The sequence below is a fragment of the Conger conger genome, chromosome 10 (genome assembly GCF_963514075.1).
Source record: "Conger conger chromosome 10, fConCon1.1, whole genome shotgun sequence".
In the NCBI taxonomy this organism is placed as follows: domain Eukaryota; kingdom Metazoa; phylum Chordata; class Actinopteri; order Anguilliformes; family Congridae; genus Conger; species Conger conger.
In genome coordinates, this window is record NC_083769.1 from 51,418,367 (window position 1) to 51,428,366 (window position 10,000).

The 10,000-nt window shown below is 52.0% G+C and overlaps 1 protein-coding gene across 1 annotated transcript in view; it reads right to left on the reverse strand.

The window, feature by feature from the left end:
- dnah12 (dynein, axonemal, heavy chain 12) overlaps nt 1–10,000 on the reverse strand; it is a 69,869-nt gene that overhangs the window by 20,411 nt on the left and 39,458 nt on the right. Inside the window, exons 43-52 of the mRNA XM_061259174.1 lie at nt 8,885–9,077; nt 7,212–7,373; nt 5,850–6,044; nt 5,635–5,768; nt 5,388–5,550; nt 3,856–3,936; nt 3,234–3,410; nt 1,595–1,726; nt 983–1,072; nt 283–423 (exon numbers count right to left, since the gene is read on the reverse strand). Of these exons, the coding sequence (XP_061115158.1) occupies nt 283–423; nt 983–1,072; nt 1,595–1,726; nt 3,234–3,410; nt 3,856–3,936; nt 5,388–5,550; nt 5,635–5,768; nt 5,850–6,044; nt 7,212–7,373; nt 8,885–9,077 (1,468 nt within the window). The remainder of the gene's footprint in view (nt 1–282; nt 424–982; nt 1,073–1,594; nt 1,727–3,233; nt 3,411–3,855; nt 3,937–5,387; nt 5,551–5,634; nt 5,769–5,849; nt 6,045–7,211; nt 7,374–8,884; nt 9,078–10,000) is intronic.

Below are 10,000 nucleotides of genomic sequence, written 5' to 3' on the forward strand. Positions count from 1 at the left end.
GGCAGCAGTAGAGCAGGCAGCAGTAGAGCAGGCAGGCAGCAGTAGAGCAGGCAGCAGTAGAGCAGGCAGCAGTAGAGCAGGCAGGCAGCAGTAGAGCAGGCAGCAGTAGAGCAGGCAGCAGTAGAGCAGGCAGCAGTAGAGCAGGCAGGCAGCAGTAGAGCAGGCAGCAGTAGAGCAGGCAGGCAGCAGTAGAGCAGGCAGCAGTAGAGCAGGCAGGCAGCAGTAGAGCAGGCAGGCAGCAGTAGAGCAGGCAGCAGTAAAGCGGATGCAGAGGATTTGTACCTTGGCCACTCTGTCGTACACCTCCATGGCTGTGATCCACTTGCACAGCCCCTCTGCAGCAGACGAGGCTTTGGCCACTTTGGTCGGGTCGAAGTCGGGGTTACTCATGTACTCACTGCGGATTTTAGTCATTACCGCCACCTGTCACATACAGGGAAACACACACACTCAGAGAGAGAGGTCTAACAAACATACACACTCAGAGAGGTCTAACAAACATACACACTCAGAGAGAGAGGTCTAACAAACACACACTCAGAGAGAGAGGTCTAACAAACACACACACTCAGAGAGAGAGGTCTAACAAACACACACACTCACAGAGGTCTAACAAACACACACACTCAGAGAGAGAGGTCTAACAAACACACACTGGAATGAACCTGATATAGAGACATCAACATCATACAGAGAGAAATCTGCCAGTGTCTACTGATCTACCAATCTAACATGTACATGCTGCTATCAAACATGCACTGAGACTAACCCCATATGTATTGATATCAAACATCTACAGAGACCAACCCCATATGTGGTGAAGTCAAACACATTCAGAGAGAGAGCAATCTTCCCGATACACAGTGATATCTCAGTGATATCAACACAAAACGCAGTAAAGAGAAGCGGTTCAGACAGCATCAGCAATGTTTCAGCTGAAATGCTGCTGTTACAGCGCAGTGGCACGGCGGAGCAGGCTCACAGGGATGTTGTCCTTGTCGTACTCCTTCAGGTCTCTCAGGAAGTTCATATCCCCCAGGAGCTTCTTACTCGGGCCCCAGTAGTCCAGAATCTGGAGGAAGATGAGAGGATTCAGGGTGTTGCTGTTGTCTTGTGTTATTACGCTCCGATTATACATTTGCTAGTTTTGTTTGGCTAGGTAAGCTGTTTATTGTTCAATATATTTGTGTGGTGTGGTATTATTAAAAAATTAAATAAAATACATTTTAGATAATCAAATAAGCCCTAGTCCTTATCTTTGTTGGACTGTTAGCAGTTGAAATTTTACTTCCCTCTAGGGTGTGAAGGGCATATCCCTGGTTATGGGTATGCACTTTGCACTTTGTTGTACATCGCTCTGGATAAGAGCATCTGCCAAATGCCATTAATGTCATGTAATGGAATGTATTGTAATGTAATGTGTTTACAACCGGCTAATGCGCCATTCATGTAACCATGAGGCACCATCAAGACCAGCTGCAGAATCTAACCTTCTGTCCTCTCTGTGTGTGATTACACACACATCTGTGTGCAGAAGCTAACCTTCTGTCCTCTGTGTGTGTGATTACACACACATCTGTGTGCAGAATCTAACCTTCTGTCCTTTCCCGGCTGGGTCAGCTATCTTCTCAGGCTTGATCTCCTTCATCACACAGACGGCTGACATCACCAGCTTCACGCCTGAGGGCGGGTTCTTCATGGACTTCACGATGGTGACGTCAGATGGCTGGAAACACACAGAAGTTCATTCACAGCACCAACGTGTGTACAGGGTGTGTTGGGGTGTGTACAGGGCATATGAAGGGCGTGTTGGGGTGTGTACAGGCCATATGCAGGGCGTGTTGGGGTGTGTACAGGGCGTGTACAGGGCGTGTTGGGGTGTGTACAGGGTGTGTACAGGGCGTGTTGGGGTGCGTACAGGGCATATGAAGGGCGTGTTGGGGTGTGTACAGGCCATATGCAGGGCGTGTTGGGGTGTGTACAGGGCGTGTACAGGGCGTGTTGGGGTGTGTACAGGGTGTGTACAGGGCGTGTTGGGGTGCGTACAGGGTGTGTACAGGGCGTGTTGAGGTGTGTACAGGGCGTGTACAGGGCGTGTTGGGGTGTGTCCAGGGTGTGTACAGGGCGTGTTGGGGTGTGTACAGGGTGTGTACAGGGCGTGTTGGGGTGTGTACAGGGTGTGTACAGGGCGTGTACAGGGCGTGTTGGGGTGTGTACAGGGTGTGTACAGGGCGTGTTGGGGCATGTACAGGGCGTGTTGGGGTGTGTACAGGGCGTGTTGGGGTGTGTACAGGGCGTGTTTGGGTGTGTACAGGGTGTGTACAGGGCGTGTTGGGGTGTGTACAGGGTGTGTCGGGGTGTGTACAGGGCGTGTTGGGGTGTGTACAGGGCGTGTTGGGGTGTGTACAGGGCATGTTGGGGTGTGTACAGGGCGTGTTGGGGCGTGTACAGGGCGTGTTGGGGTGTGTACAGGGTGTGTACAGGGCGTGTTGGGGTGTGTACAGGGTGTGTACAGGGCGTGTTGGGGTGTGTACAGGGTGTGTACAGGGCGTGTTGGGGTGTGTACAGGGCGTGTTGGGGTGTGTACAGGGTGTGTACAGGGCGTGTTGGGGTGTGTACAGGGCGTGTTGGGGTGTGTACAGGGTGTGTACAGGGCGTGTTGGGGTGTGTACAGAGCGTGTACAGGGCGTGTTGGGGTGTGTACAGGGTGTGTACAGGACGTGTTGGGGTGTGTACAGGGTGTGTACAGGGCGTGTTGGGTTGTGTACAGGGTGTGTACAGGGCATGTCCAGGGCGTGTACAGGGCGTGTTGGGGTGTGTACAGGTTGTGTACAAGGCGTGTTGGGGTGTGTACAGGGTGTGTACAGGTCGTGTTCGGGTGTGTACAGGGTGTGTACAGGGCGTGTTGGGGTGTGTACAGGGTGTGTACAGGGCGTGTTGGGGTGTGTACAGGGTGTGTACAGGGCGTGTTGGGGTGTGTACAGGTTGTGTACAGGGCATGTTGGGGTGTGTACAGGGCGTGTTGGGGTGTGTACAGGGCATGTTGGGGTGTGTACAGGGCGTGTTGGGGCGTGTACAGGGCGTGTTGGGGTGTGTACAGGGTGTGTACAGGGCGTGTTGGGGTGTGTACAGGGCATGTTGGGGTGTGTACAGGGCGTGTTGGGGCATGTACAGGGCGTGTTGGGGTGTGTACAGGGCGTGTTGAGGCGTGTACAGGGCTTGTGGCGGAGCACCTTGAGCGTGTTGAGGGCGGACAGCGCAGCTTCGAGGGCAGGGATGGCTTCGGCGAGGTCACTCTCACACTCGTCCTTCAGAGCCTGCGACTCGTTGGCCTTCAGCGTGGCCGCCTCCTCATCCTCACGCACCACCTTACTCTTCGCCTCCACCTGCACCGACTCCACCTCGATCACCTGCAGACATTGCCACGACAACCACTCAGAGCGAGGCTCCGCTGACCGCGAGAGGCCCAGTGCATGATGGGATGATGTGTAGGTGTAGGTAAGATTTTCCGCTGGGTTGCACTCTTCAGTAGCAGATGAGCAGATACAGATAATTTCTTTAGGAAATTCAGATGTTTATTTTTGGCTTTGGCCAACGCAAGCCCCCACTCAGTAGTGGAGTGCTCCGTCGTTGTTTGATAAAAAGGTTTTAAGCAGCACGGTCGCCGGTGAACAGGGACTGAAGACAGGATGAGGGGTGATGGGGAAACACAGCTGAACTGACCCACAGACAGGCAGCTATGAAAGCTGAAACACGGCTGAACTGACCCACAGACAGGCAGCTATGAAAGCTGAAACACAGCTGAATTGACTCACAGACAGGCAGTTATGAAAGCTGAAACATGGCTGAACTGACCTTCATCATGTTGGTGTTCTCCACTTTGGCCACCTCCAGTTTAGGCTGCAGGTCCACCAGCTCCTTCTTCATCTCACTCACCTGCAGGGGGCGATGTCCTCCTTATTACAGCACTGTGCTACGGAACTGTGTTACTACATAACAGCACTGCATCACTCCATTACAGAACTGTTACAGCACTGCATTATTAGATTACAGCACTGTGTTACAGCACTGCATTATTAGATTACAGCACTGTGTTACAGCACTGCATTATTAGATTACAGCACTGTGTTACAGCAACTGTGTTACTACATTACAGCACTGTGTTACAGCACTGTGTTACTACATAAAAGCACTGTGTTACAGCACTGTGTTACTACATAACAGCACTACATCCCTCCATTACAGAATTTACAGCACTGCATTACTAGATTACAGCACTGTGTTACAGCACTGTTACTACATTACAGCACTGTGTTACAGCACTGTGTTACTACTTAACAGCACTGCATCCCTCCATTACAGAACTGTTACAGCACTGCATTATTAGATTACAGCACTGTGTTACAGCACGGTGTTACTACATTACAGCACTGTGTTACAGCGCTGTGTTACTACATTACAGCGCTGTGTTACAGCACTGCATTATCAGGTTACAGCACTGTGTTACACCACGGTGTTACTACATTACAGCACTGTGTTACAGCACTGCATTATCAGATTACAGCACGGTGTTACTACATTACAGCACTGTGTTACTACATAACAGCACTGCATCCCTCCATTACAGAACTGTTACAGCACTGCATTATTAGATTACAGCACTGTGTTACAGCACGGTGTTACTACATTACAGCACTGTGTTACAGCGCTGTGTTACTACATTACAGCGCTGTGTTACAGCACTGCATTATCAGGTTACAGCACTGTGTTACACCACGGTGTTACTACATTACAGCACTGTGTTACAGCACTGCATTATCAGATTACAGCACGGTGTTACTACATTATAGCACTGTGTTACAGCACTGCATTATCAGATTACAGCATGGTGTTACTACATTACAGCACTGTGTTACAGCACTGCATTATCAGATTACAGTACAGTGTTACTACATTACAGCACTGTGTTACAGCACTGCATTATCAGATTACAGCACGGTGTTACTACATTACAGCACTGTGTTACAGCGCTGTGTTACTACATTATAGCACTGTGTTACAGCACTGTTACTACATTACAGCACTGTGTTACAGCGCTGTGTTACTACATTACAGCACTGTTACAGCACTGTTACTACATTACAGCACTGTGTTACAGCGCTGTGTTACTACATTACAGCACTGTTACAGCACTGTTACTACATTACAGCACTGTGTTACAGCGCTGTGTTACTACATTACAGCACTGTTACAGCACTGTTACTACATTACAGCACTGTGTTACAGCGCTGTGTTACTACATTACAGCACTGTTACAGCACTGTTACTACATTACAGCACTGTGTAACAGCACGGTGTTACTACATTACAGCACTGTGTTACAGCACCTGGGACTCGGCGAAGGCCAGCTTGTCCAGCCCGTTGGTGTAGCGCTTCTTGGCTCTCATGACGGCGTCACGCTTCTGCGTGAGGAGCTGGCGGAAGGCAGCGATGAGCTCCAGGTAGGAGGTGGGCGTGACGTAGTTGTGGCGCCCCAGTTCAGTCAGGAACCTGCAGGGACAGGGGGGTCAGCTCTGCAGGGCTCAGCGTACGTGTACGCTCAGTCTCTGTGTACGTGTGTGGCGCGGGGCCCACCTGTGTGACAGGTGGATGGCGGAGGTGTGGAAGGTCTTGCAGAGCAGGATGACCTCCTGCCGTTCATGCTCGCTCAGCTCCAGGCTCTCCAGGAACTTGTGCGCCACTCGCTCCAGCGCCTCCTCTGGCCAGGGCTGGAAGTGCACGCAGGCTGATTAGCAGAGCTGCAGTGAGCGTCACTGTGTGCGCAGTGCTGAGGGGGATGAGGCACTGACCTGGAACCAGTCGATGGTGCAGCAGTTGATGAGCGAGGGGAACTGGCGCAGGCGGTTGCGGAAGGCGTCTCCAATGGGGCTGAACGCCACCACGATGTGCAAGTTCTCCCGACAGCGCGTCACAAAGAAGGCGAACAGTGCAAGCGGGCTCATCTCTGCATCACGGTTCCCAGCCTGGGCAATGGGCCGCACTGCCTGGGGCATCATGGGAAAACAAGATAATGGGTCTAGTGGCTAAGGTACATGACTGGGGCAGCCTGTAGTCTAGTGGCTAAGGTACATGACTGGGGCAGCCTGTAGTCTAGTGGCTAAGGTACATGACTGGGGCAGCCTGTAGTCTAGTGGCTAAGGTACATGACTGGGGCAGCCTGTAGCCTAGTGGCTAAGGTACATGACTGGGTCAGCCTGTAGCCTAGTGGCTAAGGTACATGACTGGGGCAGCCTGTAGTCTAGTGACTAAGGTACATGACTGGGGCAGCCTGTAGCCTAGGGCCTAAGGTACATGACTGGGGCAGCCTGTAGTCTAGGGCCTAAGGTACATGACTGGGGCAGCCTGTAGCCTAGGGCCTAAGGTACATGACTGGGGCAGCCTGTAGCCTAGTGACTAAGGTACATGACTGGGGCAGCCTGTAGCCTAGGGGCTAAGGTACATGACTGGGGCAGCCCGTAGCCTAGTGACTAAGGTACATGACTGGGGCAGCCTGTAGCCTAGTGGCTAAGGTACATGACTGGGGCAGCCTGTAGCCTAGTGGCTAAGGTACATGACTGGGGCAGCCTGTAGCCTAGGGGCTAAGGTACATGACTGGGGCAGCCTGTAGCCTAGGGGCTAAGGTACATGACTGGGGCAGCCTGTAGCCTAGGGGCTAAGGTACATGACTGGGGCAGCCTGTAGCCTAGGGGCTAAGGTACATGACTGGGGCAGCCTGTAGCCTAGTGGCTAAGGTACATGACTGGGGCAGCCTGTAGCCTAGTGGCTAAGGTACATGAGTGGGGCAGCCTGTAGCCTAGTGGCTGAGGTACATGAATGGGGCAGCCTGTAGCCTAGTGGCTAAGGTACATGACTGGGGCAGCCTGTAGCCTAGTGGCTAAGGTACATGACTGGGGCAGCCTGTAGCCTAGGGGCTAAGGTACATGACTGGGGCAGCCTGTAGCCTAGGGGCTAAGGTACATGACTGGGGCAGCCTGTAGCCTAGGGGCTAAGGTACATGACTGGGGCAGCCTGTAGCCTAGGGGCTAAGGTACATGACTGAGAGGGGGGGGTTGTCCCCTGCTTAGTGTAATTCATCAGCTGAATAACTGTAAAAACAGTGAGCCTTTGAACACACTGGGAGCAGAACTGCGGCAGGAACATTCAGTACTCACCTCCATGATCTCCTGCTTCTCGTCCACGGCAAAGATGTTGGGCACCTCCCCGGTGTTCAGCAGACTGTCCACATCCTCCAGGAAGGCCTCCTCCTTAATCTGAGCATCTGTGAGCAAGAACACGGTCTGCTCCCCCTTCACACCTGCGCTCTTCAGCAGCCGCTGCGCACAGCAGTCAGAGCACAATCAGAGCACAGTTACACACAGTTACACACAGATACGGCACAGTTACACACAGTTACACACAGATACAGCACACTAACAGCACAGTCACAGCACAATACACACAGATACACACAGATACAGCACAGTTACACAGTTACACACAGATACAGCACAGTCAGAGCACAATAACAGCACAGTTACACACGGTTACACACAGATACAGCACAGTAACAGCACAGTCAGAGCACAGTAACAGCACAGTTACACACAGTTACACACAGATACACACAGATACAGCACAGTAACAGCACAGTCAGAGCACAGTAACAGCACAGTTACACACAGTTACACACAGATACACACAGATACAGCACAGTAACAGCACAATCAGAGCACAGTAACAGCACAGTTACACACAGTTACACACAGTCAGGGCACAGTTACACACAGATACAGCACAGTAACAGAACAGTCAGAGCACAGTAACAGCACAGTCAGAGCACAGTTACACACAGTTACACACAGCTACAGCACAGTCAGAGCCTTACATTCTGTAACACACGTTACCTGGAATCCACTTTCTTTCAAATCAGAACTTTCTGACCTATGTGTGTGTGTGTTTTATTGTGTGTATGTGTGTTTATGTGTGTGTATTGTTGTGTGTTAATGTGTGTGTGTTTGTGTATTAATGTGTTTGTGTGTGTTAATGTGCGTGTGTGTGTTTGTCTATTAATGCGTGTCTTCATGTGAGCGTTGTGTGTATGTATGTGTGTGTTTGTATGTTTGTGTGTGTGTGAGTGTGTGTGTGGGTGTGTGTGGGTGTGTGTGTGTGTGTTTCTGTGTGTGTGTGTGTGTGTGTGTGTTTCTGTGTGTGTGTGTGTGTGTGTGTGTGTTTCTGTGTGTGTTTGTATGTGTGTGTGTGTGTGTGTGAGTGTGTGTGTGTGTGTGTGTGTGTTTCTGTGTGTGTGTGTGTGTTTCTGTGTGTGTGTGTGTGTGTGTTTCTGTGTGTGTGTGTGTGTGTGTGTGTGTGTGTTTCTGTGTGTGTGTGTGTGAGTGTGTGTGTGTGTGTGTTTCTGTGTGTGTGTGTGTGTGTGTGTTTCTGTGTGTGTGTGTGTGAGTGTGTGTGTGTGTGTGTGTTTCTGTGTGTGTGTGTGTGTGTGTTTCTGTGTGTGTGTGTGTGTGTGGAACAAAATGATGTCACACAGTGAGGGATTAAACTGGTTATGGACCATTAAAATGTCCCCTAAGTGACTGAGGGGGTGTGCAGCGGTGTGATGGCGGAGCTGTGAGCAGAGCTGTGAGGCGGAGCTGTGAGCAGAGCTGTGAGCAGAGCTGTGAGGCGGAGCTGTGAGCAGAGCTGTGAGCAGAGCTGTGAGGTGGAGCTGTGAGGTGGAGCTGTGAGGTGGAGCTGTGAGCAGAGCTGTGAGCAGAGCTGTGAGCAGAGCTGTGAGCAGAGCTGTGAGGCGGAGCTGTGAGGCGGAGCTGTGAGCAGTGCTGTGCGGCGGTACCTTCAGGTCGTCTCTCCACTCGGTCATTCCGTAGCTCTTGGAGATCTCGGGCTGGAAGAGCACATTCTTGGCCATGGAGGTGGCGAGGCGTGTCAGAGACTGCCTGCCGCTGCCCCCAACCCCCACCAGCAGAGCGTTCCCCCCCGGCTGCTTCAGCACCCGGCTGATCCGCGACAGGTGCTCCAGCACGTACCTGCAGAGACAGACCACAGACCATAACACACCTGCAGAGACAGACCACAGACCATAACACACCTGCAGAGACAGACCACAGACCATAACACACCTGCAGAGACAGACCACAGACTGTAACACACCTGCAGAGACAGACCACAGACCGTAACACACCTGCAGAGACAGACCACAGACTGTAACACACCTGCAGAGACAGACCACAGACTGTAACACACCTGCAGAGACAGACCACAGACCGTAACACACCTGCAGGCACAGACCACAGACCGTAACACACCTGCAGAGACAGACCACAGACTGTAACACACCTGCAGAGACAGACCACAGACCGTAACACACCTGCAGAGACAGACCACAGACTGTAACACACCTGCAGAGACAGACCACAGACTGTAACACACCTGCAGAGACAGACCACAGACCGTAACACACCTGCAGGCACAGACCACAGACCGTAACACACCTGCAGAGACAGACCACAGACCGTAACACACCTGCAGAGACAGACCACAGACCGTAACACACCTGCAGGCACAGACCACAGACTGTAACACACCTGCAGGCACAGACCACAGACCATAACACACCTGCAGGCACAGACCACAGACTGTAACACACCTGCAGGCACAGACCACAGACCGTAACACACCTACAGAGACAGACCACAGACCGTAACACACCTGCAGAGACAGACCACAGACCGTAACACACCTGCAGAGACAGACCACAGACCGTAACACACCTGCAGGCACAGACCACAGACCGTAACACACCTGCAGAGACAGACTGTCACACACCTGCAGAGACAGACCACAGACCGTAACACACCTGCAGAGACAGACCACAGACCATAACACACCTGCAGAGACAGACCACAGACCGTAACACACCTGCAGAGACAGACCACAGACTGTAACACAC